The 18822-nt window shown below is 44.1% G+C and overlaps 2 protein-coding genes across 4 annotated transcripts; one reads left to right on the forward strand and one right to left on the reverse strand.

Moving 5' to 3' along the window:
- masp1 (mannan-binding lectin serine peptidase 1) lies at window positions 1-14574 on the reverse strand. 3 transcript variants are annotated; one of them, XM_037086225.1, is made up of 13 exons: window positions 14404-14574; window positions 12011-12263; window positions 9646-9823; window positions 8769-8900; window positions 7471-7667; window positions 7096-7243; window positions 6849-6967; window positions 6486-6564; window positions 4819-4938; window positions 3804-3878; window positions 2211-2458; window positions 1946-2134; window positions 4-1505 (listed from the first exon to the last, which is right to left on the reverse strand). In XM_037086225.1, the coding sequence occupies exons 1-13, from the start codon at window positions 14406-14408 to the stop codon at window positions 1008-1010; spliced, it is 2241 nt and encodes a 746-aa protein (XP_036942120.1). In that variant the 5' UTR covers window positions 14409-14574; the 3' UTR covers window positions 4-1007. The 3 variants fall into 3 exon arrangements, with proteins under 3 accessions (XP_036942130.1, XP_036942120.1, XP_036942138.1); XM_037086235.1 differs by lacking the exons at window positions 12011-12263; window positions 14404-14574 and adding an exon at window positions 10316-10722 and having other exon boundaries at window positions 1-1505; XM_037086243.1 differs by lacking the exons at window positions 4-1505; window positions 1946-2134; window positions 2211-2458; window positions 3804-3878; window positions 4819-4938 and adding an exon at window positions 4945-5750 and having other exon boundaries at window positions 14404-14563.
- Window positions 14575-14869: 295 nt separating this feature from the next.
- On the forward strand, window positions 14870-18822 carry clrn1 (clarin 1). The gene is made up of 3 exons (XM_037081325.1): window positions 14870-15284; window positions 17140-17319; window positions 18174-18822. Exons 1-3 carry the CDS (start codon window positions 15029-15031, stop codon window positions 18437-18439), a joined length of 702 nt encoding a protein of 233 aa, XP_036937220.1. The 5' UTR covers window positions 14870-15028; the 3' UTR covers window positions 18440-18822.

The raw sequence follows: 18822 nt of genomic DNA on the forward strand, positions 1-18822 counted from the left end.
ATGATGAAGTGGAAAATAACAGTACTTGAAAAGTACTTGATGACATAAATGATGAAAGGTTTTCATCAAATGTGACAAAGCACGTTTTTTATTCTTCATATAAATCATACATAAGTGTAAAATATTAAAACAGAATGTGACTGTAAACCATCAGTGGAGATAATAAAGTAACATTTAGAATTTGATAAAATAAAGATATGATGTTGCTTCATCAGTCTGTGCGTTGCCTTCAAGGACGCAGGAATTCAGCACAGGGGAGTGCAGCAAAGCATTCTGGGATATAAATGGAGTGAGTCACAATTCACATCTTTGGTTAAATTCTTTTGATAAAATTAAAATCTGATGAACACAAAAACTAACAACAGATGAGGAAAAATGATCTAACGTTCTGCTAACATTTTGACTTCAAAGGCTCCAATCATTAAAATAAAATCATTATTATAATTTCTAGTATTTTTATCATTATTATTATTGTTAGTGTGATGAGTTACTTTAACAAACATATTGCAGTTGTGAAACACAACAAAAGCAGTCATTTAGTTTGTTACTTAAAATATTTTGTCATTTTAATTTGTTAAATTTGTTTTATTTTAATTGCTGGTCTGTGTCATATTTTAACACAATAACAAATATTCTGATATAACATTCCTTAAAACACGGGTTTTTCTGTCTTTATTACAAATATGAGCTGCAGATGTTTTTCTTCAAAAAGCTGAACTGGGAAGTTACTCCACTACAGTACAAGTACTGCATTACTCTAGTGAAGTCAAAGTATGTGAGTCTTACCGTCACTACGTCTGGAGTAAGAAGGTTTTCACTGGACACTGAACAGTAACTTGTAACTTGTAACTAAAGCTGTCAGACAAATGTAATTGAGTAAAAAGTCCCTCTGAGATGTAGTGGAGTACCATGACAGAGTTATAGTACAAGTAAAGTACAAGCACTTCAGTAAATGTACTTGTTTGACTCAGTTTCTCTTGGTCATGTGACCTGGTCTACTTCTTGCCTCAGCCTCTCCACCAGGGGGCAGCGTGCAGCTGCATCTGGATCCACTGCACATACTTTGACACACGGGTGTAGACGCCGTACACTCTCTGGCTGCCACAGTCTTCTGGCCCGCCCCACGACACCAACCCGAACACCGCCCACCTCTGGCTGACCCCGTCCTCCATGACAAATGCTCCTCCACTGTCCCCCAGGCAGGTGTCCTGCCCCCCCTCGAAGAAGCCGGCGCAGAACATTTTGTCTGTGATGTTGTAGGTGACAGAGCGTGAGGCGTAGCTCGCCTCACACTCGTCCTGAGACACCACGGGCAGCTTTACAAACTGCAGGAGGTCAGAGGTCAGCCCAAGGTCAGAAATCAGAGAAGGAGGGGCACCTGACGATGAGGAGGGCGAGGAAGAGGAAGTGGAAGAGGAAGTGGAAGAGGAAGAGGTGTTCAGGTTGGAGATTCCCCAACCAGCAACTACACCCAGTGAGTTAGGGGGAGGAGAGGGGGGGTCATCCTAGAGCGAGACAGAGAGGCCAAAGGTCAGAAACATATTTACATGAAACACAAGAGGTCGTTGTTACTGTCGAGAGTCCAGGCGCACTGACACGACATCAGAGAACCAGCAGGGATGAAGGTCAGCTGTCCTGTTCCATCTCTTCAAAAACTAGTGACGACAGCGCAGGACACACCCCCAGAACCAGAACCACAGCTGCTCACTGACAGCCAACATTGTTGAGTCTAACATCCTCATTCTGTTCAGAGTGTCCTCCCTTCCAGAAATGTAAAGATTCTGGATGATTACTGTCGATCCAGTTGAAAAAACTCTGTCTTCACTTTGTAGGAACAGTCAACATGTGCTGCACCTGAGAACACAGCAGTCCAGTAGCTGTGGTTCTGGTATCTGTTGTAATCCACAGTATCAGTAGTAGTAGATGGTAGAAGTGTTTGTGGTACCTTGCTGTGAGGTGGAGGCAGACAGACAGGCTGGATGAGCTGAGTGAACTCCACCCGCTCCGTCAGCCTCAGCAGGGCAATATCGTTGTTGTAGTTGTCAGGTTGAAAGTCTGGATGGAGGAAGATCTGCTCCACTGAACGGTTGGTGGCAACACGCTTATCTCCAGCATCATGGAGGCCCAGGAACACCTGCAGAACAACCACTGATTACACTGGTGAAACCCATCATACTTGATAGACTGGTCATACTGGTTCCGGCTCAGACCTTGACGTGTTCGGGGGCCACTGGTACCACGCTGGTGTCCCTCCTCTGGGACCTCAGGACGTGGGCAGCCGTGAGGACCCAGGACTCGGACAGCAGTGCCCCGGAACCGAACCAGCGGTCCTCTGGTACCCGGGACAGATCCTCCACACTGAGCAGGACCTGCCATGGGAACAGGCCTGGCTCTGCACTGCGACCACCCACAATCCTCTTCACCTGAGGGGGGAGAGGGCGGGACGGACGGCCGCAGGCTGGAGACGGACATGACACTGAATCCACGACTGACACTGACATACACTATATTACCAAAAGTATTCGCTCACCCATTCAAATGATCAGAATCAGGTGTTCTAATCACTTGGCCTGGCCCCAGGTGTATAAATTCAAGCACTCAGGCATGCAGACTGTGAAACAAGACATTTGTGAAAGAATGGGCCGCTCTCAGGAGCTCAGTGAATTCCAGCGTGGAACTGTCATAGGATGCCACTTGTGCAACAAATCCAGTCGTGAAATTTCCTCGCTCCTAAATATTCCACAGTCAACTGTCAGCTCTATTATAACAAAATGGAAGCGTTTGGGAACAACAGCAACTCAGCCACGAAGTGGTAGGCCACGTAAAGTGACGGAGAGGGGTCAGCGGATGCTGAAGCGCATAGTGCAAAGAGGTCGCCGACTTTCTGCACAGTCAATTGCTAGAGAGCTACAAACTTCATGTGACCTTCAGATTAGCCCAAGTACAGTACGCAGAGAGCTTCATGGAATGGGTTTCCATGGCCGAGCAGCTGCAGCCAAGCCACACATCACCAAGTGCAATGCAAGGCGTCGGATGCAATGGTGTAAAGCACGCCGTCACTGGCCTCTAGAGCAGTGGAGACGCGTTCTCTGGAGTGATGAATCACGCTTTTCCATCTGGCAATCTGATGGACGAGTCTGGGTTTGGAGGTTGCCAGGAGAACGGTACATTTCAGATTGCATTGTGCCAACTGTGAAATTTGGTGGAGGAGGAATTATGGTATGGGGTTGTTTTTCAGGAGCTGGGCTTGGCCCCTTAGTTCCAGTGAAAGGAACATTGAATGCTTCAGGATACCAAAACATTTTGGACAATTCCATGCTCCCAACCTTGTGGGAACAGTTTGGAGCGGGCCCCTTCCTCTTCCAACATGACTGTGCACCAGTGCACAAAGCAAGGTCCATAAAGACGTGGATGACAGAGTCTGGTGTGGATGAACTTGACTGGCCTGCACAGAGTCCTGACCTGAACCCGATAGAACACCTTTGGGATGAATTAGAGCGGAGACTGAGAGCCAGGCCTTCTCGACCAACATCAGTGTGTGACCTCACCAATGCGCTTTTGGAAGAATGGTCAAAAATTCCTATAAACACTCTCCTCAACCTTGTGGACAGTCTTCCCAGAAGAGTTGAAGCTGTAATAGCTGCAAAAGGTGGACCGACATCATATTGAATTCTATGAGTTAGGAATGGGATGGCACTTCAGTTCATAGAATGAGTAAAGGCAGGTGAGCGAATACTTTTGGTAATATAGTGTACGTTTTACTTTCAGGGTCAGAACTCACAACTACTCTCACTAGATGTTACCTGGCAGACAGGTGGGCAGTCTGGGTCCTGACTCAGAGCTGATCCAGTCTCCGCTCGGTCCACAGCTGTAGGAACCTACAACACATACACGCACACACGTACACACACGCACACACCAACTTTATACCATAAAGGTGTATAAGCAGATGTGTATACTATACAGGTGTATAAGTACATGTTCGTACTATACAGGTGTATAAGTACATGTTCGTACTATACAGGTGTATAAGTACATGTTCGTACTATACAGGTGTATAAGTACATGTTCGTACTATACAGGTGTATAAGCAGATGTGTATACTATACAGGTGTATAAGTACATGTTCGTACTATACAGGTGTATAAGTACATGTTCGTACTATACAGGTGTATAAGTACATGTTCGTACTATACAGGTGTATAAGTACACGTTTATACTATACAGATGTATAAGTACATGTTCGTACTATACAGGTGTATAAGTACACATTTATACCATACAGGTGTATGAGTACACGTTTATACTATACAGGTGTATAAGTACATGTTCGTACTATACAGGTGTATAAGTACATGTTTATACTATACAGGTGTATAAGTACACGTTTATACTATACAGGTGTATAAGTACATGTTTATACTATACAGGTGTATAAGTACACGTTTATACTATACAGGTGTATAAGTACATGTTTATACTATACAGGTGTATAAGTACATGTTTATATTATACAGATGTATAAGTACATGTTTATACTATACAGGTGTATAAGTACATGTTTATACTATACAGGTGTATAAGTACATGTTTATACTATACAGGTGTATAAGTACATGTTTATACTATACAGGTGTATAAGTACATGTTTATAGTATACAGGTGTATAAGTACACGTTTATACTATACAGATGTATAAGTACACATTTATAACATACAGGTGTATAAGTACACATTTATACCATACAGGTGTATGAGTACACGTTTATACTATACAGGTGTATAAGTACACGTTTCAGACAGTACTGGTACTCTTACTGTTGCTGCCATCCTCCCTGCAGACGTACTGAACCGTTGATCCAAACAGTGTGCTGTTGTCGTGACTACCAAACACCACATCAGCCATGGCGACTGCCTTCGGATTCCCACAATCCACCACTGTGACAGAGAGCAGACCAATCAGCTGTCAGTGTGAATCAAGAGGAGGAGGAGGAGGAGAGACAGATGAATGACAGAGTTAAGGATGAAGATTAAAGAGAGGTCACATGATGAACTAATCCAATAACCAAAGCTCATTTAAATATTAAATATTACATTTTGGGTGTTAATTAATTTATTCTTTTTGAAATACATAAATCTAACACACACTCCTCCTGCTCACAGAACACATAATACATGAGCAGATTCAGTGGATCAATATTTGGATCATTTCATTTAATGTTGTTTTCAACAGGTTTATTCTAAACTATTCTCATACTAATTACTTTATGAATGAATGTTATGAATGATGGCTCATTAAGATGACATTTGATGATGATGTGTAATCAGTGTGTTCACCAGATGTTTCATGAAAACAGTCTCACCTGTCACATGTTTACCTGAATGGATCACTAATACTCAGCATACGGAAGACATGTTCACTTCCTGTCACAGTTCATCACATGTCAATGAGTTGGATTACATTTTATTTGTGAAATCAGAAGTGTGATTGTTGCTGTGATCACACAGCTGCTAATCTTCACATTATCATTAATATCATAATCACTAATCATAATTAGTTTGACAGAAACACATGACTGCAGATTCTGTTTTTCATTTGTTTTATTAGAAAATAATTAAACTAGCGACACTTCTGAGCTGTTCCTACAGTTTGTCTATTAGCCAATAGAAATCACTCTGTGACTAAACTAGACTGTGATTGGAAAAGATGCTGGACAGAGACCGCCTCTTCCTCCTTGCAGAGTCTGTTTCTACAGAGAAGAGAGAGAAAGAAAGAAAGAAAGAAAGAAAGAAAGACATTTAACACTGATCAGTGTTTTGCCCACACTTCACAGTAAACAGAGACAGACAAACACACCTGACTCTGATCTGAGCTCAGTGTTGTCTGATCTGAGTTCATTGTTGTCTGATCTGAGTTCATTGTTGTCTGATCTGAGCTCAGTGTTGTCTGATCTGAGTTCATTGTTGTCTGATCTGAGTTCATTGTTGTCTGATCTGAGTTCATTGTTGTCTGATCTGAGTTCATTGTTGTCTGATCTGAGCTCAGTGTTGTCTGATCTGAGTTCATTGTTGTCTGATCTGAGGTCAGTGTTGTCTGATCTGAGTTCATTGTTGTCTGATCTGAGGTCAGTGTTGTCTGATCTGAGCTCAGTGTTGGTCTGATCTGAGGTCAGTGGTCACTTTTAAAGAGCATTTGACAGCATCACAGGGAAACTGATGTAAACAGAAGATGTTCAGCGACTCTTCACCTCCACCTGTGTGCGTCCACTCCTGCAGCTCAGTGAGAGTGCAAGATTTTGGTTTGGTCAAAAGAAAAGAAAAGAAAAAAGTGGAAATAAAACAAAAAGAAAAAATAAAGAAATGTTGTCTTAATCTTTACAGATGCCAGCCTTCAGTCAAGTGAACAAGCTGCTTCACTGACTTCATCATGAAACTGACAACATGTTTAACATCAGTATGAAGAGTGAGAGCTGCAGTGTTCTCACTGTGACAGAGAGGAAGACTGCTGCTCCACGAGCCGTCAGCCCGACACTCCACCTGATAGTGATCCACCGACCGTCCATCCTGCCAACACACAGAACAAGAGGGTCAGTCTGACACTCCAACATCTGTACATCTACACATCTGCTCATTTCACTTGCTGTGGACAGACAGGACTGGACTGGACCCAGCAGCAGGACTTGAGGACGTACCAATACAATCAAGCAAAAATACTCCATTACACACATTACAAGTACTGTCAGCTGCATCAGTGCAGACAGTGTGAGCACAAACAGATTTTTTTAAAGACTTTCCTACAGTTTAACAGAGAGTGACATCACTGAGCAGGAATCAGGAAGTGAGCTCACCTGCAGCAGGGTGTATCCAGGCTCACAGGTGAGCAACAACTGGTCTTTGAAGGAGTACTCTGATTGGACAGGGCTCAGCATGGTGTGGGATGGAGTCTCAGGGACAGGACATGGACTTCCTGTCACAACAAAATTAAAGCATTAATAGAAAGGGTTCTGACTCAGTGTGTGTGTGTGTGTGTGTGTGTGTGTGTGTGTGTGTGTGTGTGTGCGTGTGTGTGTGTGTGCGTGTGAGTGTGAGTGTGACCTGTGGATGTGTATGTGATCCTCCAGCCCCGGTTCTCTCCTGAATTGTCGCTGTGGAAGAAGACGGAGACGACGTTGCTGTCGGTCTGAATCTCTCCTGGAGACTGATCTCCACAGAAAGGACCAAACTCCCTGCTGCCTGCTCTGATCTGACACACACACACACAGACACACACACACACACACACACACACACACACACACTTCATTAAAGGCTGTCAGCTGTGTGTGATCTTTATTTCATGTGAGTGTTTTCTGGTTAAAAGTAGACAATTAAAAACTGCTCCACCATCAGTCAGAGTGTGACACACAGAAACACGGGAGCGTGTGTGTGTGTGTGCGTGTGTGTGCGTGTGTGTGTGTGTGTGGGCGTCACCTTGACGTGGTCATAGGGGCAGCTGACGTCGGGGTGATCCTCCACGTCAAAGCGGGCATCGAACTGGAGACGGAGCCTGAAGCCCACCTCCACCTCGATACGATACAAACACTCTGAACTCTTTGGGTACGGAGATGGAAAATCGACACTACTCAGAACACCAGAGCGTTCCCTGAACACACCGTCACTGCACTCCACTGACACACACACACACACACACACACAGATTTACAAGATGTTTGAAATAACCAGGAACACGTTTGTTTAGTAAAACATCAGAGCAGCTTCTCAGTCTGATGAAGAACAGCAGCACACTCACATCTGAGTGTGTGTGTGTGTGTGTGTGTGTGAACCTCCTCCATACAGAAACATGTAAATATTTACCAGCAGTCAGCAGCTCCTATCAGTCACAGTGAGGTTAGAGTCCACACACACACACACACACACACACACACACACACACACACACACCGTATACTTACTGTTGGCAGCAGTTTAATCTGATCAACTGTTGGAATTTAAATCTGTTCTCAAACAAGCTTGTTGTATTTAAAGCTGCAACACATAGTGTGATTAATACAGCTACACACACACACGCAGCAGGTCAATGATGCAGAGAAGTCAGGAGTCTCACATGGTCGACTCTCAGTCCTGAGGTGTGTCAGGTGTTTTCCAGTCTGTTCCAAAACTGTTCAGGAGTTAAAGACACCTCTGGTCTGTGTTGCAGAGATATCTGGTGATGTTAGCATGATAACCAGCTGCAGCTAAACAAGTCTACCCCATTACTACAGCTAGCTGCAAGGCTAAAGGAGCTAACAAGCTAACGGCAGCTACAGTTATGGATGTATAGACAGAGTTTGCAGTCACTCAGGTAAAATGCTGCCTCCTGTGGCCAATTCTTACATACTGCAGCTTTAGTGTGGGTAACAAAGACAGGATGTGATTTTAATTTCTGAGAGTTTAAATCATCTTGTGTCATCTGAATTTAAATGTTTGTTCACAACAACAAGTGAGGGATTTGACTTCATTTCCTGATTTATGGAGTTTTGATAAAGAGATATAAAAACCTTGGAGATTTGAACCTGAATATTTATGTTATGAAGATTTGGGAAAACTAAGACATTTTTAATTAAATAACATCTGATTTGTATATTTAGACACAAAATATCAGAAAACTTGCAACACAAGAAATGATCATCTTCATGTCAGTCGTCTCATATCTGCTGTTGTTCACCTGCAGCCTCCTCTGAAACACCACCTTCATCTCCGTCACAGACAAACAGGAAGTCCAGCCTTACCTCTGCAGGTGCGGTTGTCAGAGTGCAGCAGGTAACCATAGCGACAGGAGCAGTAGAATCCTCCGATGAAGTTGTGACACAAGTGATCACAGAGGAGGTCTTCATCACTGCGATCGCTGCACTCGTCCACGTCTGCAGGGATGGACGGAGAACGAGGACGGACACAGACAGAAGGAATTAACTCCACAGAATCTCTTTAAAGGTTTAGTCTGTAAAACATGGACACAATGTGAAGCTAAGAGTAACTTCAGCTGTAGATAGCAATTGTTAGCTAGTTAGCTCAGTAGCAGGGTCTGTCTGGATGTGTGGACAGACCAGGACAGAAACCTCTGAGAGAGACGGAGGTCAGTGTGAAGACAGCGGACACACTACAGAGGGGATTTACACTACAGAGGTGATTTACACTACAGAGGTGATTTACAGACCAGGACTGTGACTCAGCAGAGGACAGAGAGAGTCTGATGACATGTGAACATCCTCACATGTTACTGTGAACTGAGGATTGATTTGGACCGAACCAGAGGAGACTGTGGAGACAAACCAGAACTGTTCTGGTGACGGTGACTCAGTTTGAGTCCAGTCTGAATGAAGCGAGTCTGACAACGAGTTAACGAGCAGATTAAACTGGTCTGAGTTCAGTCAGAGACACAAACTTGAGTTCAGACGGTGGACGGTTGGATTTTTATGTTCATGATGAAAAAAGGAGTCAAAATATTTCCTTTCTTTACATTTATGAGTTTATGTTGTTGATTATTAGACTCAGTAGTGAAGTGAAGCTACAGACTGTCAGAGTGTCACCTCTGAGAGACGGAGGGCTGTTAGCATGCTAGCTGTTAGCATGCTAGCTGTTAGCATGCTAATGTCAGTGCGTCCTCACCCACGGCACTGTAGTGAGCCTTGAATCCTGAGTACCTCTCCTCGTTGGAGAAGTCGGAGGTGAAGGAGACGCTCAGTGAGTTTCTGGGGGACGTGACGAGCTGCTGAGCTGGTACCGCCTCCGTGTCCGTCTCCTCCCGACCGCAGAACAAGGCCAGCACCTCCCCCTCCGCCTCCACCTGACAACACAACCAACCAACTGACAATAAGTTCAACATGAGGAAAGGTACAAGCTGCTGCTCTTACTGACATGACTGATCATCTCTCCTCCTCCACTAATTCTGTTTCTCTTCCCTCTGAACACATCTGTCCATCTTATCTAAAGCAGCTGAGGACAGGTCCAGATGTTTCACCAGTGTCTCTTCTCTGCACTGAAGCTTCGGTTTATGGTCAGACTGCAGCTTCAATTAAAGCATCAGATTCACTCTGAACCTCAACATCGTGATGTGCAACGCAAACACAAAATAAATCCATAATACAGTCGCAAACAAGCAGAAGAGCTTCTCAGCAGCAGACACGTTATAAAGAAGCTCCTGTTATCTGAACACCACACACCAAGACCCAAACATGTGGACAGTGATCAGAACCAGACGGGCTGCAGCAGATAAACCGAAGCTTATCTCACACACAGACACACACAGCTAAACAAAAACTGTGTGCGTGTGCATCACCTCATTAGACATCAGCAGCTTCTTCATGGAAACATTTCAGTTCAGATGTTTCATTTTTAACTTCCTCCTGAAAGTAATCAGATTACTGGGTAGTAACAGAATACATCTAACAGGATTAAACAGCCAAGACACAAAATGAAAAGTTAACTGTAATCTGGTAAAGTTATTTCATCAGTGTCACACACACACACACACACACACACACACACAGACACACACACACACACACAGACACACAGTTAGAGAGAGTGAGAGTAACTTCTCAGTCTGAGAACATCAGCTGGTCTCTTTGTGTCGACAGCAGGTTGCCGCGACGCCCGCTGACATCATTTGAATATGAATGTGTGTGTGTGTGTGTGTGTGTGGCAGCACACATTCAGTTGTTCCACAAACAGAAAAGTTTGTTTTTATGTCACCAATGAGCAGAATGTATAATTTTATTAACAATTAACAATGTCTGGACTGAAATTCATCAACGTCATCTTCACATCTGATACAAATGCTGAAAGTGCAAACCATCAACATACAACCACAATTGTATGACCGTAACTCTTTATCAATAGAGTAAAATAAAATAAAACACAACATTTATTACTCTTTACAAAGGCAGCGGACACGATGCTGCTCGTCTGTTTGAGTCTCATCCAATGAAAACGATTCAACAACGAACGGTCTTCAGCACAAAATAAAAGGAAGTCTTTGTTCCTCCTTTAACTGTCTTTAGCAAGAAAACTATGTTTAGTGCAGGCCAGCAAAAATAAAAGATGGGACGAGGTCCAAGAGAAGGTGGGCGGCGGCCGTCCTCCCAGTGGCCACAGGAAAGCCTGGTCTCTGCTCCAGTGACCTCCAGCTAGCAAGCAAACGTGGTGTTTATAAATGAAGGGCTAACGCAGAGCCCTGACGAGCAGGACACACCTGTGAACGACACCACTGTCACGATCCAATGAGCCTGCGAGCCCTGCCAGAAGCATCATCCTATTGGCTGTCGTAACACGGCCGTAGTATAACACCATTGTAAACTTAAAGGGCATTACACGCAACAATACTAACAGAAAACATCAGCTGACTGAAACTAGAGCTGGGTTCCACCAACATGTTAGTCCTGAACACACCTCTCAGCCCTCACCTGTAGCAACAAGCTGCAGTGTGATCGAGCCTCAACCTGTCAGTGGACGACATGTTCATCTCTCCTCCTGCTGATGTTTGGACCTCGAATCTTCAGGAAACAGCGATCTGACTCTGACCCGGATGCTAAGTGTACCAACATCAACAAGCTAGCAGCTGTTAGCTTGCTGCCTGAGTATTTCGTCTTTTTACAATCAGGACTTGTCTTCACATGTGAAACAGCTTCTCCGGCTGTTATTACACAGGCAGGGTCACCGTGGCTACATCATCGGATAAGCTCCGCCCAAGAAGACTGTGATTGGTTTAGAGAAGATGCAGTCAGATGTTTCTCCAGACAGATCAGTCTGCATGCTGTGATGTCGGCACGTTACGTTTCTACAAACCACAGATTCGTCCAAAGTTGACATGATATGATTATTAACTGACTGTCGCATCAGAAGGTGGATGTGATGGAGGTGATGAAGTAAATCAGAGTTTGGTTTATTTATGGATCTTTCAATCATCAGACTTCTATGAAAGTGTTGTTTGAGATGTGAGGGACAGATTTCCCATGATGCAGTGCGGTCTCACCTTGACGTAGTCGTACTCACACAGGTAGGACGGCTCCAGGTCGAAGTGGCTGAAGTAGAGTTTGATCTGGAAACCGTCGGGGACACTGATGTTCCAGCGCAGCGCCGTCTCTCGAGGGTACGGCTCAGGGAAGTTTGGAGACTGCAGGCTGCTGTACATCTCTGACAGGGAGAGCAGCTGAGCGTCGGCCACAGAGGAGAAGAAGAAGAAGGAGAAGGAGAAGGAGGAGAAGAAGAATGGGATGACGGACAGACTGGAGGAGAAAACAGAAGACTCAGGTCATTTAGTGTTGGAGCTGTTTGTTGTTGTCAGATCATATTTAGTTTGATTACTCTGGATGTTCACCATGTTTTCTTCTGTCTCGTCTAGTGTTGGTGTTGTTTTTGTATTTGTTGGTATATAACCCGGGTTAAGAGCCTGACCAATTTATCGGCGGGCCGATATTAGGCATGTTCCAAACTATCAGTTTTGGCATTTATACTGGCCGATAAATTAATTATTAAAAAATTAAATAAAAATGGACGAAACACCCTTCAACCTTGTTATGAGTGTTGGCGGTGCATAGTTTGTCTACAACGTCCCTGTTGGCAACACTCGTGTTTAGAGTGCCACAAACCCTATAATATATTTTGATGTTCCTCTGTTCAGTTGTAACAATTAAACAATAACTACAAATAATTAATGTTACGGAAATCTGTTTATGTTTTGTTACGTGTTTCTGGATTAATTTTTTTCATATGTATGGATTGATATATCGGAATATTGGATTTTTAAATCACCAAATATTTGTATCAGTATTGGCCTTAAAAATGTTTTAGAGGTGTAACTTTCTATAAGTACAGGTGCAGGACCATGATGCAGCTGGGTGAGCCTCTGGTTTCCTTTGTTCTTTGTTGTTGATGAGGGTCCTCAGTCATCCAGGTCCTGCTACCTCTAAGTGCTGTACCATAGTCAACTGGACTTGTTTGCTGAAGGTGTTTCTAACTAACTGGAGGAGCTGCAGGCTTTTAAACTCTGTCTGGAAGTGTCCTTACTGAGTGTGGTAGGAAACTCCCACACTGTGTTAGGACACTCCCACACGGAGTTTAACGACTGCAGCTCCTCCAGTTAGTTAGAAGTGAAGAGGCCTCTTGGATGAGACACGTCTTCAGTTGACTTCAATACAGCACCTGGACCCTGAACTGGTTCTGCCTGCACGGTGCAGCTGTGACTCTGATTTACGTTCTGAAGCTTGATATAGATTTTTGTCGAATGGCTGCTACACAGCGTTTATCTTAACATTTTACAGCTGAGACAGAAGAAAAAGAAGTGTGATGATACACGACTCGGACGGAACAACACCAGGAATCTTTCTGTTCCACAAACTTGTGATTCTGAAGCAAGACGTGCTGGTCTGGATAGTTTAGCAACTCTGTCAGCAAACACACCAGGTTTCATTCTGTCCTGTCTCTACATGGACTGAATGGACCTCTGCTTTACATACAGAACCAACACTCCTCATGTGTCACAGTGTCATGTGGAAACAAGCAGCACACGTTGGTAAAAACATAAAATCCCTTTTCCATCCATCCGAAAAACATTTTAAGGTGTTTTTGTAAAGTTCAGCGTCTCATCTCTGGGTTACTAGAACAGTCTGTTGGCCCAAAGCACCACATCACAGTCGAGCTTCTCACAGACGGACCTGAACAGCTGCTGACCCGACATGTGACGGTCAGCTCTCAATGTGTTCTGATTCTGTTAATTTAATAATAATCATAACGACAGATTCTGATGATTCTGATAAATATATCGTTCAGTCGCTGAAAACTGAATTCAGCTGCCAATAGTATCGGCCAATCAGCTGCTTGATCTCACATGCTGCTCTTTGTCTTTTCTTCAGTTTCAGGTTCATTGAAATTTTTCAGAAGGATCAATACTCGATCAATAGTGTGATCAATAGCATATCCACAGTCAATATGATCAAAATAACCTTAACTAAAAACAAACAGATGATCAATCACATCGAGTCTGAATTTCTGTTAATGAATTGTCCTTTAGTGTGCAGGCACAGTGACGTCATGTGAGTAAGGAGTCAGGAGGAGGCAGGACTCGAACCCGCGACCCTCTGTTCGGACACTGTGTCGGTGCTGAAGCTTATAAAGTCTTTATGTTTCACTGCTCCTCAGGCATAAACTGCTGATAAGAACAACGTGCAGCACATGTATTGACTATAAAACGATCAATAAGTGAAGGACCATTAAGCTCCTGACTGACTGAACAACAATCAACGTTTAAACTTTAACTCCAGAAACTCTTCAGACCGGAAGTGAGTTGAACACCGCAGCAGCTCTGTGACGTGACCACTGGATCAATAAGAGTATTGATATGTTGCTGATGTGATCGATCAGACTGACCTCATCCTGCAGCGGCTCCTCAGCGCTCCTCGAGCTTCTGTCCAGACGCTCACAGCCTCGAGGACCTTAGTCCGACGTGTGACGTGTCTAAAGAGAACTACGTCATCACGTCCAGTCTGGTACTGTTACTGAAGGCAGACAGACAGGTTCGCTCACATATTCATCCGGAACTGAATTCCTTTGAGAATACATAGTTTATATGAAGTATGAAGTTACTGGATGATTCATAGAAATGAAGTGTAAAGTTGTGACAGAGCGCCATCATGTGGACAGTTACAGTAACACGTGTGTTTTATTCCAGTTTGTTAACGGACAATATGACACACACACACACACACACACACGAATAGAAACAGCAGCTGTTTAAAGTGTTTTTATTATTAAAGTGAATCTGTTGATAAAGATTTCATTTTATTTGACATGAATTCACTTTTATTTCAGTTGTGTGTGTGTGTGTGTGTGTGTGTGTGTGTAATCTGAGCCCTGGTTGTCATGGTGATGTCGGGCTGTCAGTCACTCTGGGGGAGGAGGAGACTGTCTGTGTGTGTGATGCCGGTGTGTGGTGCTGCTCCTCCAGCCCCTGCAGCCTGATCCCCGGCCTCTCTCCTCCTCCTCCTCCTCCTCCATGATGCCGAACCGTCAGAAGCAGCTCCTCTTCTCTTTTTCCGGCCTCCTCGGCCTCTCCTGCGCCCTGACGGCCGCGGTGGCCGCGGGCCTACCCTTGTGGCTCCGCGGGTCCGTGTTGTGCCGGACCGGGGCCGAGCTGGTGAACGCGACCGGGCCAGAACTGGACAAGTTCCTGGGAGAGCTGAGCTACGGACTGTGGGCCGGCCAGAGATTGAAGACCTGTGGGCTGGGAGGACGCGCGTCCCGCTTCACCTGTGAGTGTGTCTCTCTCTCTCTCTCTCTCACACACACACACACACACACACACACACACACACACACACACACACACACACACACACACAGAGTGACGTCAGTATAGGTGAGTCCTACAGGTTGCCATTCATTATTCACACCTGTACTCACTCACCTGTTGATTATTCATAGCAGCTGCAAACACACGTCATATACTGTGCTGTATGACGTCACACCTGTTTCACTGCACCTTATATTTTATTTTATTTTTTGCACTATAATAACTACCTCTTTTTATACATTATCTATACTGTGTATATTTGTACATTGCATTTTATACTGTAATTAATATGTTATTTCATCTTTTTATTTCAGTGTGTTGCTTATATCTTTTATGTATGTAAATGCTGCTGCTACGCCAAAATTTCCCAGCTTGGGATTAATAAAGTATATCTATCTATCTATCAATCTATCTATCTATCTATCAGAACGTGCAAACAGCTGGTCTGAGGTACTTGTACTGGAACTCGAGTATTTCTACTTGTACACAATTAATACTGGAACGGCTTCAGTGAAACTTGAAAATGAAACAAAATATAATCATATATATATATCACTGATGACGCAATATAACCACAGTGTACAAATTCTCTGTAACAGGTTAAAGTACTGCATTACTATTACTAAAGCAACTAAAGTAACTAATGCATTAGCATGGATATAATATAATAACAGATAATATAATAAATATAATATGACATAATATAATATAATATTAATATAATATCGTTTCTTTCGTTGTCTTTCCGCTTATCCGTCGCGGGATGTTGCCGTTTCCCCCTGCGGGCCTTACTGGGACCAAATCCAGTTCACACAGTGGGTGAAGGTCCAGCTCATCGCAGGACCCTCACTGATGGCAGTGGCTGCCACACAAGGTGTGTGTGTGTGACAAGCCATCTGCTCAGGAGCAACTTTGAGGTTCAGTATCTTGCTCAAGGATACGTCAACATATAATATAATGTAATATAATATAATATAATATAATAACCACTGGCAGAGTCACAGAAAGACTGGATTAAAACCAGTCTGGTTCTGATGCCATGACAGAATCTGACTGAAGAACACGAGATGATGTTTGTGTCTCTGACTGTAACTGAGAGCTGGATTCTGTCCAGACCAGAGACTGAGACCAGTCCAGTCCTACAGAGACCAGAGGATGAAGGATCACTCCATCAGCAGGACATGTTTCTGGTCCTTCAGCTGAACCACAGTCAGAGAGATTCTAGTTAACTGATTCTGTTCCTGGTGAGATCCAATGGATCTCTTTGTGGTTCATGTGTGACGGAGCCGGGTCAGTGTCTCTCTGTGAGGCGAACAGACCACAGAGCTGTCAGGTCACATCAGTATTATACGATGACCATGTTTTCAAGGACATCTGGAGACATTTTCTGTGATGGTGGCGTCAGAAGTCCTGAAGCTAGCAGAGTACAAACAGAGCTGTGACTGACACGGACATAAAGTTCAACACGAGGACACATGTTCTGTGGTTTACAGACAGGACTGACTGTGGACCAGCACAGAGCACTGACTGGTCCCAGTTAAAGAGAGCAGTGGACCTTCACTAACAAGCTTCTGTTCTGCCTGACTGATCAGATCTGTAACGAGGTGAGGACACAGAGCGGCTCTGTTCTCTGCTGAAGCTCGTCCGCTGACAGGACTGTGGGCTCGTTAACGTTCGTTATGAGTCAGCAACAGAAGAAGAAGAAGAAGACAAAGAAGAAGAAGAAGAAGATGGTTCTTCAGTTTCCTCCTGTGGTTCCTCTCTGACCGTCCTCCTCTTCATCACTCTTCCTCTCTCTCTGGTTTCTCTCACAGTCTTCCCAGACCTGCTGAGCACCATCCCAGCAGGCCTCCACGTCACCATCATCTTCTTCTGTGGTGTTGTCATCCTCTTCTCATCCGTAGCCACCGGCTTCTTCTTCTTCAACGCCTTCGGCCGACCCTATGAGACGCTGCAGGGCCCTTTGGGACTTTACCTGTGGACCTTCATCAGCTGTGAGACACCTGTCATCATCATCATCATCATGACCATCATCATCACACACAGATAATCCCACTGAGCAAACATTTCAGAAAGTGGAGCCAGAATGAAAGTTTTTCAGCCAAAAACTAAGAACCTCAGTGGACTTTATGAGACATGTGCTCTACCAGGAGAGCGACTCGTCAGCTTTATTAAAGACGTTGGTCAGCCAACCTTCATCAGCGAGACTAATGTTCAGAGGTTGGAGGATTAACATGATATTTAATGAGCTGATGAGTGGCTGTCCTCATGCCTTCTGCAGCTGCTGAGGTTGAGACCAGAGGTTAAAGTCCAGTCTGTAGTATTTGCTGCATGAAGTCAAATTTAACCATCATAAAAACTTTAAACATGAACTACAAGAGGTTCCTCAGATGTCAGAGTCTGAAGTTTTGATTGTGGCTTCACTGGACGTCTGTTGAGATGTTTGTTGTCAGTGGGATACTACAAATACCTCTTAGAGTACACACACAGACACACACACACAGACACACACACACACAGGTGTTTATGAAGACACAGGTGGGCTCATCAGCTGAGTCAGTCCTGTCACACAGGTCACCCTGACAATGGAGGTGAGACGGGTTTGACTGAGCAGCGCCCTCTACTGGTTGAGCTGGTTGAACTCCAGGAGGACGTGAACACATGAAGTCTGTGGACAGTGACGTCACTTTAAACATGGCATTAATGTTACCATGGCAACTCTGCTATCACTAGGCCATTAGTCATCTGATGAGACTTTATTATATAAAACTTTACTGACAGTGTTTCACATATACAAATATAAAACTTTACTGACAGTGTGTTGCAGTGACTTCCGGTCTGTCCTCAGGTGCGGGCAGCTGTCTGGTGATGATCCTGTTTGCGTCGGAGGTGAAGCTTCATCACTTGTCCCATCGGATCGCCAACTTCAACGAGGTGAACTTTGTGTTTGTGACGTACAGCGAGCGTTACGACCGCTGCTTCTGGCTCTTCTTCCTCATCTTTCTCCTCCACGGACTCAACCTTCTGCTCATCAGACTGGCTGGAGTCCAGTTTCCTTTTCAAGACAGCAAAGAGACGGACCTGAGCGGGGGGGCTGCCGACCTCATGTACTGACACACATGTTGGTCTGATGGGTCAGCACGGCGGCCATTTTAAGAAACCCATCACTTCCTGTCAGAGAGACGGAGAGAGACCGGATGTGTTAGTGTGTCAACTACAGCTAACTCTGATTATATAACATTTTATAGATTCATGTATTAAAGTTCAGTTTAGAGTGAAACATGTTCAGCACAACACAGATTGGTTTATTTTTCCCTTGATGATAAAAATTTTGCAGATTATAAAGAGAATATAAATAATTAATGTTTTAAATTCTCTTGTTTGATTCTTGTCACCTGCACGTCCTTGTCTGTCACATAAACATGTTTTCAACTGCTTTCAGTGGAACTGTGTGTGTGTGTGTGTGTGTGTGTGTGTGTGTGTGTGTGTGTGTGTGT

Source organism: Acanthopagrus latus, chromosome 2, assembly GCF_904848185.1.
Source record: "Acanthopagrus latus isolate v.2019 chromosome 2, fAcaLat1.1, whole genome shotgun sequence".
NCBI lineage: Eukaryota > Metazoa > Chordata > Actinopteri > Spariformes > Sparidae > Acanthopagrus > Acanthopagrus latus.

Bases quoted from the DNA above. Each gene is read 5' to 3' on its own strand.
- masp1 (XM_037086225.1), bottom strand. The intron at 2,135-2,210 runs GTCTGAGCCGGA...GTTGTTCTGCAG, and splicing joins TGGCCCCCGAACACGTCAAG to GTGTTCCTGGGCCTCCATGA. The intron at 1,506-1,945 runs GTACCACAAACA...GTCTCGCTCTAG, and splicing joins TGCCTCCACCTCACAGCAAG to GATGACCCCCCCTCTCCTCC.
- clrn1 (XM_037081325.1), top strand. From the start codon at position 15,029: ATGATGCCGAACCGTCAGAAGCAGCTCCTCTTCTCTTTTTCCGGCCTC. The intron at 15,285-17,139 runs GTGAGTGTGTCT...TTTCTCTCACAG, and splicing joins ACGCGCGTCCCGCTTCACCT to TCTTCCCAGACCTGCTGAGC. The intron at 17,320-18,173 runs GTGAGACACCTG...GTCTGTCCTCAG, and splicing joins CCTGTGGACCTTCATCAGCT to GTGCGGGCAGCTGTCTGGTG.